The sequence below is a fragment of the Taudactylus pleione genome, unplaced genomic scaffold (genome assembly GCF_031769625.1).
Source record: "Taudactylus pleione unplaced genomic scaffold, aTauple2 ptg000113l, whole genome shotgun sequence".
Classification (NCBI taxonomy): Eukaryota; Metazoa; Chordata; class Amphibia; order Anura; family Myobatrachidae; genus Taudactylus; species Taudactylus pleione.
Window position 1 is genome coordinate 9,817,240 of NW_028284515.1, and position 19,093 is coordinate 9,836,332.

The 19,093-nt window shown below is 41.5% G+C and overlaps 1 protein-coding gene across 3 annotated transcripts in view; it reads right to left on the reverse strand.

Moving 5' to 3' along the window:
* PPP2R5E (protein phosphatase 2 regulatory subunit B'epsilon) overlaps positions 1–18,250 on the reverse strand; it is a 96,253-nt gene extending 78,003 nt beyond the window's left edge. For 2 of the 3 annotated variants that reach the window (XM_088471235.1, XM_088471234.1), the window contains exons 1-2: positions 17,831–18,249; positions 9,665–9,828 (exon numbers count right to left, since the gene is read on the reverse strand). In XM_088471235.1, coding sequence (XP_088327361.1) covers positions 9,665–9,821 — 157 coding nt within the window. In that variant the 5' untranslated portion in view covers positions 9,822–9,828; positions 17,831–18,249. Of the gene's footprint in view, positions 1–9,664; positions 9,829–17,830 lie in introns of all 3 variants that reach the window. The other variant, XM_088471236.1, reaches the window with a different exon arrangement.
* Positions 18,251–19,093: the final 843 nt, after the last annotated feature.

Consider the following 19,093-nt stretch of genomic DNA (forward strand, 5'->3'; position numbering starts at 1 on the left):
TTAGCATATTTTCGCAAGCTCGCTGTGCACAGGAAGGCAGCAGTAACAGGCATTGCGTGCATCTCTGAATCATTCCCCTATCTGCGCAGTTGGACATCGTAGAGATGCCTGGTTGTAATCATGGTAAAATGAATCGCACACTGTACCTAGTTATAAAATATTATTTTTTTTAATAACAACACATTTTCATTTCTCTGATGTGTCGCTGTGATGTCTGGCTGCACAGTAAGGAATCTCCGTTCATTTTCCTGAACTCCTCCGTGGGGTCCAAAGAAAAATGAACAAAGATGCATGGCCGGGGAGAGCCTGCACAGCCCTGCGGAGAACTAAATCTTCCCCACTGTGTCACCTTGTGGCTTTACCAGCTTCTGCTCTGAAAGTGCAATCCTGAATGAGAGTAGTGCTAACTAATTATGTAGAGGGCTGCATGTATTACAATAACTTCAAGAGACAGATCAATACACAACAGGCAAGAAAATAATTCCTCATGAACTCAATGGCCAAGTATTATGAACCTACCTAAATTTAACCTCATAGCACAGTACAAAACCATACCCCTTTGTAAAAAAAAAAATCACATATAGCACAAAATATTGAAGCAAGAAAAGCCAGCCTACACCTTGGAGATGGAAACCGGAAAAAATCCTGTGCTCTCTCCAGATACTACACTGGGTGGACAGCACTGTAGTATGGGGGACACAATTACTTCCATAACAATCTATAAAGGAGTATGTGGAAAGGAGATTATTAGTTTTGAATGGTAATGTTGCTTTAAAAAGCAAAACAGATGTATATACATTATCTAGCTTAAGAATGACAACCAACACACCTGCGCGAATAGAAAGAAACTATATAGTCCCGCTGCCATTACCAGACTTCCCACTACACTGCTCTTAAAATTATAGATGGTAAACGGATTTAGTCAGGGAATGTATGGAATGATCATAAACAAGTTATGTATAGTTAGAGGCGATAAAAATTTTTAAGAAATAGTTAAACTGGAGATAGGAACCAATTGATCCTCAGGTTTCTATTAAGTAGAGATAGTTGCACCTCATTCATATTTTGGAAATTAGAAAGGGTAGGGGTTCATATGGCCCTCAAAAACAAAAAATCCTGCATCCCAAAGTCTTTTCACATACATTGCATTCCATCACTCATGTACACTGTCTTAATATTCCAGTGTGACAATTATTATATGCTGCATTAATATTATGATGGACAGGTGTTTCCACTACTCTAGTGTATACTTTGTGCTCCATAGTTTCACGGTCCCCAAAGTTGGGATGATCAGAGTATCCACAAGACTGCTCATGTACAATGCTGTGATTGGTGGCACTGCAGAACGCACACCGTATGTAACAGTTTAGTTATTGTTAAGCAATGTTTGCTCAAACAGGTTCTATTCCTTTTTAAATCAAACCCTAACTAGGTCTATGCAGCCTTCCAATGATAATGAAAGGATATTCAGTAATATTAGATAAAGTAGGCTAACTGGCCTGGACAGCAGTGTTGTGGGTATGCTGGATTCTCAGTAAAGCAGCCTACTAGAGGGCAGCACTTGTTGCGTTTGATTAGAACAACTAAAGTTTTTGGTATTTATTTCAGTCCCCATTTGAGGTCACCTTTTATAGTATTGCGCAGGAAGGAAGAAGACATACTCTAGTCTGCTTCTCAGTAGGGGAAAATGAGCAAGTTACCCCATGGGCAAATAAACCAGGCACGGGGGATAAAAATATCCTTCACTATTATACCACAGCCTTGTCAGTTTCTTTTTTTGTATCTCACTGGTTAATGGCCAACATCTTCAGCTGATCTTCACAATACACTGTTACCCCACAGATTTCATGTTTAAACTGCACAAAAACAAAAAATCTGCGTAAATTTCTGACGAAGCTGAAATTGAAATTTAACGGAAAGTAAATGTGCAGACACACTTGGCTGTAACATGGAAGGGAGTTGACTTCCTTTAGACTTGCTGATCTGTGTGATCTCACTGTCGGAGGGAGACCTTTTCCTTGACAGGATAACTAGGACGGTGGCCCGTGGAATTGTGAGAAGCAGACTGCAGATAGTTTCTAGGAAAATCCCTTCACAAACTACTGTCTTTTATAATGGTTATACTTGGAAAAACCCAGAAGGGGATATTACATATTAACTAATGCACACAAAAGATCTCCATTTAAGAGTTTTAAAAACCGCAGCATGTAATTAAATTTTTATATCATTTTATAAGTGACATGAATACATTAATTATCCTTATACAGTAAAAATAGCGGCGTCACAACTCACTAGATGGTAATGGCAAGTCAAAACACTTAGGATATGAGGAGCACCCATATGAGAAACTTGCTGGCGACCAGAACACATCTCCCCCATTCCCCATTATCCACCTGCACTTTTTCCGGTAGGGCCCACGCATTCATAGTGCTATTACTAAGCACAGAGAAGCACCAAGACATTGACTGGGTGTAGCGTGTATGGTAAGAGATACACGCTACACCACAGAGAGCGGTTCCCAGCCGATACAATAAAGAACGATGCCCAATTTTAATAGCATGCGAGATGCAACAAGTGCAGAGATTATTGCGATTCAGCCTCAAGATTTAAAGTGGCAATATTTTTTCCTTTTTCTTTTTAAGTCAAAAGCAGGTTGGTTTTGCCTTGAAGAAAAATTACTGCTTTAAATCTCACGGCTAAATCGTCAAAATTTCTGCACTGGTCGCGACTTGCAAGCGATTACATCGGAGCCTGGTTCCTACACCACATATAAGATACCAGAGCTTTTGTACCTCTTCACACAAAGGCAGCACGGATAGGCATTTCATGTGTGGTGCACAAAGCTGGTATAATATAGAATTGCTTGAATTTAAATGCTGTCATTAAGTGCGAGGTGTTTTACCAATGTAGCAGCGTCACCACTAAATACTTTTTGTTTATGGCTCATACAGGTTAGCTCCTAACATTTGGCTCCTAACTTTGGAGAAACGTATACAACAGAAAACGGCTTGCAGTCTGCTTGATAAGGTATGTATATTTCAATATTTAAATTGTTAACTTTCATATACAATGTGCTTCCATTATCTATCTCCCAATACGTACTGGAACTGAAGATGAAAAAAAAAAAAGGGGGGGTCCTGCTCTCTCCACCATTAAACTTTACTGTGTTGCTTCCAACATGCCCATCCATGACACTACTGGTTAAACGCAGCTTTTTTTTCCCTCAATACCAAAATCACAGGAATGGACAGATCCCTGCCTCCCATAAGATCAGAACACAAGTCCTACTCGTGATTGTCTGTAATTTAAGTCTATTGGAGCTATAATATGACCTCAGGCAACAGAAGTAAAATCACAGGGTAATCAGAATTCCGATTTTTAAAGCTACTGCGGCTGATTCTGAGTTGGGAGCAAAGCAAGAAAAGCAAGTAACTTTGTATCCGGGAAAAAAAACAATGTTGCAATGCAAGGGGTGCAAATACATTTATTATTTATTGCATGCAGGGTAAATATCCTGCGTTGTTGGCATATAGCTCACAAATGTTGGGCAGCTTTATTATTATTCTGTAATTCAGATTTGACTTTGGACACACCCCTCCTACATTTATATCTCTCTGTATACTATTCAACTCCCTCACCTGCAATGCATCATGCTATTGCCAAGTGACTTGCTTTTTCTTGCTTTGCTCCCGACTCTGAATCAAGCCCACTAGAGATTTACTCTAAGGATCCCGATTTGCGGCTACGCACATTGCGAATGATTATAGGAGGAAAATCTTGCACGTTTTTGCTAGTATCTTTACGGGGTGCAAGCAAAAACCAGCGAGTTTTCCTGCCATGTAGCCCACGCTGTATCAGCTTGTAGGGAATCACTATGCAAACTGACATATTGCTTTTCAGTTTATCAGTTCTCATCATTACAGGGCTCGGAGTTTATACGGCCTCTTATGTGCAGAAAACTAACGCGGTGCTACCAAGGTCTAAAATACACCATGGTGTGAAGTGCCTCTGTCACAGTGACTTTAGGATGGCCTATCAGAAGTATTCTGAAAACAATATACTAGCCACTGTAACACTAGAAGTTTATTTATTGGCTTACAGCAGGCAATTCCAAACTAGTGTTTACCATTGATCAGTAATTGCCAACAAATAAGTTGTGGAACTCTGCATTATATGGAGGCACAGGAGCATTAAACAATACTCCTGCAATCATTCTAAGGGGCAGATTTAATTCAGAACTATATGACGGGATTGCTAAATGAAATCATCTGTAAAAGTCATCTCTGCATTTTTCACCAGACTTCTCGACATTTGCCAGAATAAAAAATTCTCGCACCCCCCTCAGCAGGGGAAAAATGGGAAAGTTTGTGGTTTTAGGGTAAAAATGTTGGGGCTTAGGCCCCGATTCAGATATATACGTAAACTCAATGATCTGTGCAGTTGCAGAAAGTTCTGCGCGTTAGCAGGCAGTGCCCCCTGCCTTTTGGGGAAGGGGAGGGGTGGTGCCAGGCTGCATTCCTGGAAACAGGGAAAGGTATCGCCCCCATTTCCTGGGACAGCCGAGGCCTGGGTCTGCGAGGAGCCGACCAGGCTGAGTAAGCTTTGGCTAACGCAGCCTGGCCAAAGCAGCAGCCATTGCAAAGTGATCCGAGGCAGCGGCTACGGAGAGTGCACTCTGATCGCAGATACATGCAGGTGCTGTCTATTTCCTACAGACTTTAATTTGCTGAAAAACACTTCCTGGGTATCATTTTTTTTTAAGCATTTTTAAAATATGTAAAAATCAACCACAGCACATCCAATACTTTGCTTATAGCCAGTAACATCATTTGAATTTGGTTATGTTATCTTATTCGCCATTTTTGGGGGGGTTCAGGGTGCTGCTCCCACTCTATCATCAACTTCTACCAGGTCGCACACTGTAGAATTAAAGTGCAACATTGCAGCAAATTGCGGTTTACAAAAGAATTCCGAGACTCTCGGGAGCGCGCCTCATGAAATGTTGTCACAATGTGCAAGATTTTTAAAGGTGCAAATTCTTGCTTCTGATGGTAATCGGCCCCTAAGAGCTTATACACACTAGCGGCATTTAATCCATCTCTCCTTGAGTCCTCTGTTTATTGGTGAAAAAGGAGAGAGACAAATACTTTGCCCGAGATCACTGATCTGTTACGACGTGGTGGCAATGAAGACCACATGGCCATCTTTACAAAGCAATGACAGAAAAATCAGTGCACGTTACAATTCCCTCTCTCTCTCTTACACCATCCACTTTTGTAAAGAGCTTGTGTGCGCTTCACGGACATCACTCCACAGAAATGTTTTCTAGGAGATGGATTAAAAACACAAAAAACACGCCTATGTGGATATACAATGTTATAAAGCTGAAATCAGAAGGCTAAGCTCAGACTCCCATTGAATCGATTTATGCTCCTATTCCGGAAAAAAAAAGTCATATTAGAGTTACAGTGAAAGTCAAGGTGGACCAGTCCTATCCTGACACAATCATTTAAGATCTGGAGAGGCTACATGCAGCATTGTCAGAGCTGAGGCCTCTCATGTGACAGAGGGGTTGCAGGATGTTCCTCCCACAGGTCAGATTTTGCCATTTACTCCTGTAAGAAACCGTGCTTCAATGCAAAGGGGTGCAAATACATGCAAGGAACATACTGGCTACTTCTGCATATAGTAAACAAATACTAAGCAGCTTTACTTATACAAAACTTTTGAATTAAGCTAGATCACCCCAGTCCCAACTATAAATCTGGTCACATTTTACATCTGCAGCGCAACATGATTTACCAAGGTGCAAATTGCTCAATCCTAACTCTGAACCAGCCCCGAAGGTGTATAGGTCATTTTATTATACTGTATATTTGTATATCATACTGGGTGGATATGTTTCTTACTTAGATCATCTAATTGGGGTGTATGCTGCTTCCGGTACACTGGTCAAGAGTAGGTCACATGAATCATTCTGCAAACAGGTATTAGGGAAATTTACATATCTGATAAACACATTAACAATCTCATTCAAAACCATGATAATTAGGGAGGAAGCACCAATAGCTCTATTGTTAAGACTATGAATATTAAGAACTATAATGACATGACATACTATCATTAGGGTTGTAGCGAGATGTCTCAAGCTTGATGGCTACTGGTCCAGGGGATGTCATGTGATCAGGATGCCTAATATACTTGAATTGCAATCATGTGACTGCTAGTAGAAAACTGGATGTGATAAAACATTTGATCATAAATATCCAAGTGATCAACTAATCACACGCCTGTGTCACCCAGGTAATCTGAGCAAACAAGAAAGGTATGATTGAACGCACACTTTACCATGTAATGTAAAAAAGGAAAACATTGAGTCATTTGTACTACTCCACCTCTTTTGCTTTCGGTGATGTGCAGGTATGACTTATCAGTATGATACTACAGGTTGGGTCTCCCATATCCAAATATTCCAAAATACGGGATTTTTTGAGACAGAAATAGTCACACCTTTGATTTCTGATCAATGTACACAAAATTTAAAGGCACAAAATAATTAAAAATATAATATATATATATATATATAAATATAAAAATGAAAAGATTGTTGTCTAGAGATTAGACCTGCAGCAGGCACTAACAAATAGAGCCTTTAGCAAATCTTTCTCTTTCAAAGTACAGAAAGTTTGCTAAAACAATGAACAGTGCTCCCAGAAATATGCAGTCATGCTACCCACAAAAACTTCGAAAAAAAAAAAACAGCATATGCCCAGAGGCGTTCTAAAACCAATCCGCATGTTTTCACCCAGTATGCAACCATATATATCTTGGAGAGATATGCAATACACTTATCTACTAAGTGAGAAAGAGGGAAATAAGTTTTAGACAGTCATCAGTAGTTATTCACAATGGGGTTGATGTATCAAGCAGTGAAAAGAATGGAGTGGGGAAGTTGCCCACAGCAACCAATAATCACATACCTATCATTTTATAGAATGTACTTGATAAAGGCTTCCTCTAAGCCGATTGGTTGTAACGGGCATCTTCTCTACTGTTTTCACTGCTTGATACATCAACACATACAGTATGTCCTAAAAACAGGCTGTAAACCTCCTATCCTAACTATTAAACTCTCACCAGGCTCAACAGAGAACCTGTGAGCATCACAAGAACTGAAGAGCAAAAGCACAATGGTCTTGCTATAGATTTATCCTATGTGCAGCTGTAATATGCAAGAACTGGATCAGCCTTACCACATACACATAGTACAAAGAAGGACCCAGCGGTGCACACTATGGGGCCAATTCAGAGTTGGACGGATCTCTGTGCACTGACGCAAAGGGAGAGTTTTTGCATCCAGCGCATGCACAGATGCGTAGCCCCGTCCTAATCTGAGCTGTATCGTGCTCGGACGCATCTGTCTTTCTGTGAAACTGGGCATTTTAGGGTGGCAGCAATGGAAGCGCAGGGAACAGCCTTGTCTTATGGGCGTGCCAGTACCATAAGGGTGCCGTGGGCATGTAGCCAACACTCTGTGCATTTCTGAATTGTGCATACGGAAAAGGGAAGCCTGTTTCTGGAGGATGTCTTGCACCTAGCAGATACTAATGATAACAGTTGCAGCAGTTGGTTTAAAATCAACGGGCAGCACATGTTTCCGTTAGCAGACACTTTAGCCCTATGGATTCTGGCATTAGCACACAGTAGTAAATCAAGCTTATGCCCACAACTACAGCCACTTTTCATTCAACTCAGAATCAGCTCCTATGCGTTTCATCCTGAGTCACATCAGAGTGCAAAAGTGGACGTATCCAGCGTCTTTCAGCAGACTGTGCATGCGCCACACCAGGCATATGCACCTTGATGGGAGGCTACGTGCGCAACCAAATTGATATATAGATTTGTAAAAGTGTGAACCTGCGCTTCTTCGCCACTGAGCGTGTAGAGACTGGGTATAGGTGAAGGAGGCTAAGTGCACAGCCTGTACTTTCGGTCTGTGAAATGGCCATTTCTATGTGTACTAAGCGGCTACCTTGTGCACACACAGAAGACATGCATTTAATGGGAGTGGCATGGGGCCAGAGTTCTATGCTATTATGAGGCATGCGTAGGACAAAATTATGCCAGTTTCAGATGGATCTTAGGTGATGACAATTGCCTGTGCGGACAGAAAACCACAGTACAAAGCCGTAGTGTTCATTCTAGGTCCAGTGCAGGGGCAGGGCGCCGGTCCGTAGAAAGGGCACTCACGCGCATCCGATAAAGGTGGCATGGCCGCAAGAAGAGAGGCATGTCTTTAAGACACGTTCCCTTTTCATCACTCTTGGGGGGCGTACTCAGCACTTACGGACATGCTGGGCTGTCCATAAGCTTTCCCCTCACTGTGAATATGATGTTCCTTCTAGGGTTGCCAGGGGCACTTTTGAAATCGGGCAAGTAGCGGGGCCCCACTAAAACAGCCTGGCGGGTAAGCTAAGCCGTGCAGAAACAAACAATAGATTGAGGTGGGAAATCTGGGTATCGCAGCCATCTGTGCTTGTAGCTGCTGAGAGTGCAGCTCAGAATCCAGCCCTAAGTTAGCGCTGGCCAACACTGGTGCTTAGTATAACTGATAAAACACCCAACAAATAGAAAGCTAAAGCCTGCACTTTCCCATTATCAATATCTTGAATTGCTGCATATACTTTCATGTGATAATTATTTATAGGCATTACATATTTTAAAGAAGTCATTTCACATGACCAGCAAGATTAACGGTGGGATATATCAACCCATGGATGCTTAGATGGGTCTTTTTTTAGACTCTACAATAACATTATATTTATAAACCGTGCCACTTTCTACAGTAGAAAATTATTACACCTTCTAATAGTTTGGTCTGTGTAAAGTAAAACTGCTTATACAGACAAAAAGTAAAAACATTTTTTGATTCTCTTCATATTGAGTCTACAGTGTGTCAGACATTGCCGGTCTTTACTTTCTATCACTTTGTTCAATATTGTTCTTAGTATCACATTCCATTCATTATTCTACATTCATCATATTTTAATTAACTCAAAAGGTTAATTTAATTATATTTTGACTACACTGATTAATACAAGCGCGTCTAAATATACGTAAAAATTATTTTTATTCTATTCATTCTATGGGTGGTATTCAATTGTTTTAGTGCGTCCGATCTCGCGTCTAAAGTGACGGGAGATCGCGGGGCGCTATTCAATTGATGCCGATCTTCATGTCGATCGCGCCCAAATAAGTCAGGTTCAGCCGCGTAAAATGGTTACACCGAAAAAAGTGCTGTTTCGACGCCCAAACTATCACTTTTCATGCATTTCAGCTAGCACCCCCCGGGGGATGCTAGCTGAAATACCAGCGCTGGCGAAGGGGGGTTGAAACTATTTAATTTGCCACTCCAAGTCAAATAAATAAATAAATATATCTCTCTCTAAATAGAGAAACAATTAAAATAAATAAATAGAGCAGCGGTTACATTAGTCAAATCTTCACTTGTTACTAGGAAGAAGGGTTCTCTTGCTTTTGCTGTGCAAGTAAGGAATAATCGATAATACTTTTACACTCTACTTGAGCAGTGCTGTGAGTTGTCTGCTAGCATGTTGGAGAGACATGTACATATAGGGCTGCAAGATACAATTTGCTCACTTACCTTTAAGCAGAGGCAGAGGTGTTAACTCAATTGGCTTGCCCTGAGACCTGAACTGAGAGGAGCTTTGTGACCTCTTCTGCCTGGCTTTTCGGACGGACTTCCGTGAAAATCCGTCTACTTTATCCACTGATGGAGGAGTGGTTGGTGCTGAGGACATATCCCTACTGATGACAAGATGATAAAATAGAGATTAGTGCTAGAGAAATAGACACAATAACAGAAATAAACCAGGACTGGGTGTGGGTTTGCAACCATTACTTTCCATCAATTATTGAACTAACACAGCCATGAAGCCTAGGACAGCTCGCTGGAAGGTAACTCACCAGCCAGAGAAGAATTACCTACACAGGTGACATGGAAAGTAGCACTTCTAGTATACACGAAGCAAAAAAGCTTCTTTACATATAAAAAACAGTTATTAACATATAAAGCTTCACTAAAGTATAAAAACTAAGCGAATATCCCCATGTTTATTATTGTGGATGCATTTTTCCAAGCACATCGAAACTACTGAATGCCATGGAAGAAACTGTTCCAAAGCCTTATGCTGGGTGCACACTGGCCGGCGTAGCAGCCGTTCAATTAAATTGCCGATGTATCGTATGTGTGTCGGCCAGTGTGTACTGATATGTCTGAACTACGTCGTTCAAAGAAATATTGCGTCGGCTGTGCGGCACAGACGATGGCAGATAAACCAGGATAACGCGCTGCGTTGACGGGCGGTCAGACGACTGCCTGTACAATTACTGCACAGGCAGCCGGGGAGGGGGGGGGCACGATGCGACGCAAGCCTTAGCCAGCGAGACCCCCGGCCAGATGCCAGTGATGGTTGTTCAGTGTATATGAATAACCATCATCTGTAGATATATCTGCAGATCAGTGGATTTGCAGCTATATTTTTCAGGTGTGTACCCAGCATAAAACGACCAATAATAAAATAGGGTAGATAAGACGAACAATGAAATCTCTAACAAAGCCTTAGATATTACAGCGACAATAAATAGTGTTTCTGATCAGTCATAAATAGATACACGTTTCCACACTTATGCAAAGCTGTACAACTCCAGCTATAGGACTACACACTTACACAGCTAGTGTTCTGCTATGAGCCATTTCACACCCAAGAGAAGCTGGCACTATAGACAGGAAGTCAGGTGTGCATATGAAATTAGTCTTCCTACTCTTCCACAGCTCAAGTCAAATATTTCCAAATGTAATAAACCACAATAACATATGTGAGATTGGTCAGTGGAACAGATAACATGTGATCTTAAAACCACCTTGATGACTGACAATGAACCTATGAATTAAACACAGTTGAAAGATAACAATACATAAAACAGTCACTCAAGTACAAGCGTTGACCAGAAAGAACACAAGCAATTTGGCTACCCACGTGTGCGCGTCAACATATTTGAACTACTGTATATGTTTAAGCACATTACAATACACTGATACTATCACCACATCTTTTACTACTGCAATCATCGTACGCTAACGTTTAGAACCATGCCTGAACAGTAATAGTTATACGTATACAGGACAAAAAAATAGGGCCATTCTATGTCAAGAGGAGCAATTTTGAAGATCGTCCTCACCTGCCGATTGCGCACTGCGGAGTCGGTGACAGCTGCACTCACCCTCACTTTGAGGGCCATAGTTTTGCTACTATTGCATATTGTGAATTAAAAGTTTACCAACGTTATATACCAACTTTCATGTAAAATTTTATCAAAATTGGAGATGGTAAACTGGGGACCCCTGGCCCACTTAACATGCAATGACCCAATACCCAATATATTTCCTCTCTCAACGTCAGCTTTATTTTTAAGGCATATATGTGCCAGAAGGCTTTTTGTCAAAAGGAGGGTTTAAATCAAATGATGTAGTAACATGTACAGCAGAGATATTCAACATTCACCCCATTTGCTGTGGAAATACACATCCAGAATGCCCTGCATGGGTTTTGCCAATAGGGGATCTAAAAACTGTGGCAGGGAATGCTGTGAGGTGTAGTTCCACAACAGTTGGAGGGCCACATGTTGAATACGCCTGATGTACAGTGACAAAAGGTTTGCCATTTGCCCACAGCACCTAAAGTTGATTACATTCAATCTATAGACCTTGCGTGTCATTTATTCTGTGCTGGAATTTCAAAGCAAATTAATCTCAGAAATTATCTTGCCAAGTAAACCAATCTTTAAACAGCTAGGAAATACCTTTAGGTTGCCTGTGAACGGTAGGAAGCCAGTTGCAACCTGTAGGTTTTTCCAATTTACTATATATATTAGTGCTAAAACTATATTTGCATTGTGGTACGTCTTATATAGAGGACAGGCTGCTTGGAGGTATTTTTAAATAAGTATTTTATACAGTAAATAATGTTATGGATTGATTAGCACTTGTACATACATTTTTCATACAGCAAGGGCCATTAAAGGTGAAAGGCTTTCAAACGTCGCTAGTACCCAAGACTAACTTTACATTTATTGGCTAACAACAATATAAACACAAGCTTTCAGGTCAGAACCTGGACCAGTGTGTTAAATCTGCACTATCGAGGGCCGTCCAGGCAGCAAAGGGATTTAAAACACTGGCATGTCCGCAAGAAATTGTTTAATTAGAAAAAAAAAAAAAAAAAAAGAGAGAGAGAGACTTGGAAGCTTGAGAGGAATCTTAAAAGAAAGTGCCAAATTTGGTAATGCAAAGAATAGAGGTTGTGTTGCAAAAATACATTAGCAGTTATTAATGTGATCCTCCTTAAGAATGTGATTCATCTGATTAGAAGAAGGAGCAGATGGCCAGTATGTATAGGTAGCAATCTGCAGATTTTCTATAAAGCACAAAAATGTATCATTTAGACACAGATATTAGTAAGTTGTCCCAATACGGGAATGTGTACCACCCCAAAGTTATCAGTCTGCCCTAGTCTAATCCAGACACAGGGCAAAACAACTGGTGGACCCACATATGATCTGGCTGCGCTCCCCAAGTACAGAATGGCCCGATCGTTGCAATTTGGCCACTAACATATGCAGCTACATTGAAAACTAATCACATGATTGAGGAATCAGCCCATAGGCATGGCCAACATTAGAATAGGTAATCAGCATTAAATACATTTACACACCAGTCGTTGGATGCTATAGGACTAAAGCTGGGTACATGCTATACGATATATTCGGACGTGGATCAGAACGATATATAGTACACATTGTATAGTGCAGTGTTGGCTAACCTTGACACTCCAGCTGTTATGGAACTACATAACCCAGCATGCACTGCTACAGTTTTGCTATTAGGGCATGCTAAAACTGTGGCAGGGCATGCTGGGATATATAGTTCCACAACAGCTGGAGTGTCAAGGTTAGCCAACACTGGTATAGTGTGTACTCCGAACTATCGTCCCATCTGCTATTCTGCACGGCAGATGGGGCGATGCAATGAACGACGCGGTCCTGTTACATGCAGCACAGAACGGCACATGCACGCGTCCCACACCGTATCGTGCAGTGTGTACGACATGCACAAAGTATTTGTTACATCGCATCACACGGTTGCACCAGGACATGTAGTGTTCTTTCTAGCACCCTGCACCTGTTAAAACCCGTGCAGTTCCTCTTTTCTGCCTGGGGTGACGCTCTCTGCTCTGGTGCTTCTAGCATACCAACTGCTTAATCTCAGCAGTTCGTTGCATCGGTGGAGTGTGCTAGAAGCACCAGAGCAGAGAGGTAAACCCCTGGCATGATAAGAGGAACTACATGGGTTGTGACAGGTGTATGAATGAAGACTAACATGGTGTGTGTACCCAGTTTAACTGAGAGTTGTTGCACTTGAAATTTAGCAACAATTGAAGTTTCACAAGTTCTCTAGGATGTTACTAAAAAGGATTAAAAACAATGTTATTGCTTCAACACTGAATATAAACAAAACGCTTGTAACTTTGCTTCATTAATACTTCCCTCAAAGCATTCATAAGGCAAAAGTTCAGCAGCAAATTTAATGCTCCGTGTGTGGGGACCGCCCGAGATGTCAGCCTTCGGATCGCAAGTCGCATCGCAAGGGGCGTATGGCACCATGTATGGGGGCCTTTATTGGCATCAGAAGATATGTGCTTACTATCATTTCTCCTGTCATCATACCCACATGAATTTCTATTTGCTTTAGGAAGCCATGACGTCACACTGCTTTTTTCTGGGTGCTGTCTGCTTTACATTTTACATCCAACACTGACCAAATGCTGTGAGGTCCGCAGAAAGTCCTCTGCTGGCCTCCGGGAACGCAAGTACAAGTGCTTACTAACCACATAAGACATGTGATGTCACTGGTGTGTGAACTGGTACCCGGCCTTAAAGGCATGTGGTGGCGATGGGGTGTAACATCGGCGTTTACTTTAAATTGTACACTTGTGAACGGCATAGTGCAAATACTTTACTTTTAATGCACTTAGTCCTAAAAGATGAAATGTATGCTTCTATACACTCCTTTATATAATTTCTCTCTGCTGAAACATATATTTTAAATCAGATAAAACATTTATACATGTTTTATGTCTTTATTAACATTGCTGCTTTTGAGAATACCTGCTTTTATTGGCATTTAGTCACAAGTCAATTAATATATGCTAAAGGTTTGCAGTCCTGCTTTTTTTCCCTTTGCTTGCATCTACATAGTGGTGCAAGGTTACTCTTATTGGGCTAGTTTGTGATGTGGTCTGAAACACGTGGTTAGAAACTCAATATAGTTAAGAGATTTATAACCATTTCTGAATTTAGCTCCATAGATCATTTGTTATCATTGTCGTCATCTTTATCAGTGCGCCCTTTCTGCAGCCCCATTCCTAGGTGTAAAAGATGCATTGGAAAACAACCTTTTATATGCTTATACATAACTTTGCATAGCCCGCAATTCCGTCAATACGCTCTCACTGAACATAGTCTACGTGAGAATGCCCTGTTGCAGCCCAGTTCTGCCTACTCAGACGTTAGTAGAGATGCACCTGAAATGTGTGCAACTCTGCATCGCCTATAGATGTGCATGCTTGCTTCCGGATGCAAGTGCAGTGCGAAAAACCACAAGCTCCGCTCTGGAAACAGACTAGCGTTCAACTATGTACCAGCCCCAATGTGTTCACTGGAACAAAGATGGGGGCTGAATTAGGAAACTTTTTAATCCAACAAGAGTAAAATGCCTGAAAAAAGAAAAAAATAAAAGACTTCTCTTATGAAAAATTAAATAAAGAAAATAAACAGTGGTCCATTGTATCTCTTTTTAGTGTGGATATGTCAAGCAGTCTTGGAAGCTAGATCATCAATATTGCTATCTGAGTGAAAGCCTAATTGTAACGTAGTGTTATTAGCACACATTCCTGGGAAAGCCTGGCCTTAGAACTGGGCCCCTCCCTCCTGATATAACGTCTTAGGAATTATTTAAATTAATTATTGACATTGGCCGTAGATCCAGTGACTCTGATCTAATGAGATCATTCGATGCTCTGAAGGTGCACACTTCCTGAAGTTTCATAATGTGAAAGTGTGGTAGTATATGGGACGGTCAAACATAACTACATAGAGTTATGTATATATAAAAAAAAAAAAAAGAAGAAGAAAAAAACATATTTTTCAGAAGTTACTTTAAGGCTGTAAAATATGTTTTTAAACGACTGTTCAGATATTTAAAATGGACCTGTCAGCTAATATCAATTCATTAGATACAGAAACATTCTGTATGGCCAAGGTCCAGCAACAGATATGCATAAATATACACTGTGCAAGGGAATGTTATTAGACCACTTGAGACTGTTCTGTCCACAATTACCCATAAAAAGACATCATAATACAACTGTACATTTAAAAAGCATTACAATTTAGTCATCTCTTGGGGAAAATTTGCTTTGGGAGTAATATGTAGCAACTTAAAGCAATCAAATAGATACATAGAGAAGGACAGGAGTTCTACCCCCTACCTATAGTAACACAGAATGCAAATCCAGTACTGCAAATACTTTAAAACACACAATGTGGTTCACAAGGCACATTTTTACCAAATCTACCCTACTAATATGACACAAAATCCTCTTTCGTACCTAGATTCTGGGGATAAAACAATGGCTATTTTCAGGCTGCTACAAGATAAGCAGATAAAAAATATGGCCAGCTCCAGAAGGGTTAATAAGAAAAAAAAATGCAGCAAGTTTGTGAATTTATTCATAAATAGGCTTCAAATTAAACAATATGTAAAAAAACCTAATCGAATACATTCTTTACTACAACTAGTCTTACACCACGTAACAATGCAGGTATAGTACATCATTCTACCAATGTGGCATTTACAAAAATATTTAAGTCATCCAGGTATGAGCACATCAGAGAGCAACAGCTGAGGAGTGGTTGTGTCACCTTCACAAACACTAGTCTATGCTATTTCATACATACAGGTTGAGTCTCCCATATGCAAAATGCTTGGGACCAGGTTTGGGTATCGGAATATTCTGTATTTTGGAATATTTGCATACCATAATGAAATATCTTGGGAATGGGACCCAAATCTAAACACAGAATGCATTTATGTTTTATATATACCTTATACACACAGCCTGCATGTCATTTTATACAATATTTTCAATGATTTTGTAGCTCAAAATTTGTGTGCATACATTAAATTTATATTTGTTTCATATCAATAGAGCCTGAAGGTAATTTTATACAATATTTTTAACAATGTTGTATTTTACACAAAGTTTGTGCACATTGAACCAACAAAAAAACAAAGGTTTTACTATTTCAGTCATGCTCCAAAATTCCGTATTTCGGAATATTTGGATATGGGAGACTCAACCTGTATGACTCTTGGGGGTAAATTTACCAAAGTGAGAGTTTTTAGAAGTGATGTTGCCCATAGCAACCAGATTCTAGCTAGTATCTTCTACAAGATGCTAGTTAAAATTTATTTAGAATCTGACTGGTTGCTATGGGCGACATATCCACTTTTAAAAACTCTCACTTTAGTCAATATACCCCTTGGCATCTTTCATCCCTACTAACTTATTACATCATCCAAACGTTTCTAAGGTTACATCTGCAACGTGTGTACCATGCTGCACACTCAGAAAGAAGATTCATTAAAGTACTGATAGGGGCCAAGAGGGTCCGAAACTGACCACCTGGAAAATCTTACTGCTGCAGCTTTATGACCACCATTGGAATGACACAGTTGTGTGTGTATAATATCCTGGCACAATAACCAAATTGCAACACAAGGAGAAGCATCAAATGGAGGGTGGCTGCCATATGCCTGAGGGATGTGTGTTGGTCAGAGAGGGCTGCTGTACCTGGACTTCCTACAATATATAGTACTAACACTTTGTTGGACTTCCTACAATATATAGTAACACTTTCTATCACCCATCTTATCAATTATTAAGGCTTTTTAAGTCACAGATAGCATATTTAATCATTAACCAATTTCTGCCAGGGAAATAAATGGCAAGAAAAATAAAAGCTTCAGCCAAACAAAGGACATATACAATCATAGTGAGTGTAAACATGTGTAAGCTGTCACTTGCGAACAGGCAGGCTACGCAATCCGAAAGCTACAAACAGGATTTTCCTGTACTGTCAGTTTTTGCTGCTCGTCAATCATCCATGCAAGGTATGTACAGAGGACTGACAAGGAACCATCTACTTCTACCTAACAGGTGTGAGCAAGCACAAGGCCAAAAAAAAAAAGTGGCTGGACAGAGACAAGAGACACTGTCACAAAGATTCCCTATGGTGCACAGTTAGATTTTTCCATGATTAGGGGTGGCTCAGGGGGCCTAATAGTAATATTGCAAAATGAACCAGTGTTTAGGTGGGATAGGTGCAGGATACAGTACCAAGGTGGATAATAATAGGTAAAATAATGTAACCAGGGTCTGGCACATGTCAAATTCACATATATTATACACAGAGATATAGAAAGATATATATATATATATATATATATATATATATATATATATATATACACACACACACACACACACATTAATGACAGGCATGCATATGTATATATAGACAGACATACATAGGTAAGAGTACACAGAGGGAAGGGGTAGTGCCCTCCCCACATTATACACCCACAGAGGGTGATGCTAGTGGGGAGGAAGGGATCTGGCAGGATTACCTTGGATCTCTCACTAGGGATTAGACCTTGGGTTGGGGGGGGTTTCCTGGGTCTCCCTGCCCTCTCGGTTGCCTTGCTGACAGTTTAGGCCTCAGTCCTCAGCGATGCCCCCCCTCCCCCCCAGCACCTTCTTCCTGTGAGCCCGGGATAATCCTCCGTCCACAATCACCTCGGCGATGGTCCCAGCAAGCAGGAGTCACATTCCCCGGGCTGCGGCGGGAGAGGAGAGCGGGCTGGGGGCGGTGTGTGCGGCTGCTGCCCCCTCTTGTCACTTCCCTCCTCTCTATTGTCACTAATATCACTGGGCTGCTGCTGCTGAGTCCATGGCACACACACAGAACACAAACACAACCTAACCTGCCTTCCTCCCGGCTCCACCCACCCCTGTACTGACGAACGAGCAGGTTCAAACAGGGAGGCGCGCCGTGATTGGCTGCCGAGCGCTGCCTTTACGCCAGCGACGGTGGCAGCAGAGAGGCGAGGGCCCGAGCCTAGCAGGGTAGTGTGAGCGCGCAGAGCACTAGGGAAGGGGTGCAGGGATTGGCCGCTGCGGGAAGTGCCCGTATGGAAGCGGGGGGAAGGGCGGGAAATGTTGTTGGGAAACAGTGACGACTAGTGCTGCTGCTACAATGCAGGGATGGATGGGGTGTCCTCCTCACTCACTGCAGGCAGGGGTTGTGGGACTGGGACTTTGCAGCTGGTGTATCCACACACGTCCCAGCATTGCATTGTGCCACAGGTCGTTTTGGCCAACTTTCAAGCCATTGGTTGCATGGTACCCTGTTGGGATATTTTGCAGGTGCACAAACTGCACATATAGTACATTGCACCCCAACGTGGCATGATGATGATAGTACATACTTCCCATTCCTGTTCTGCTCCAAGTCTGGAAAAAGTATAGGTATGGCAGACAGCATTTTAAAACAGTATGGGGACTTGTTACCTCCCCTAATCCAGTCAAGATTCCAGCGGACAGGATGCCGCAAGTCAGGATACCGAAGCGATCACAATACCGATGTCTGCATCCCAAAGGTAAGTATGCGGGTTAGGCCAGGGATGGGGGGTTATGGTGGGGTGGGTTAGGCACCGTCCAGTTAGGGTGCGGGAATTGGGGGTTAGGCACCACCAGGGGGGGGGGTTAGGTTACTTACCGGCCCGTCGGGATCTTCACCATCGGGATGCCGCTGTCAGTTTTCTAACCGCCGGTATATCGTACCGATTCCTCCCTAGCACCTTACTTAAAAAAGCCCACACACCTGTCAC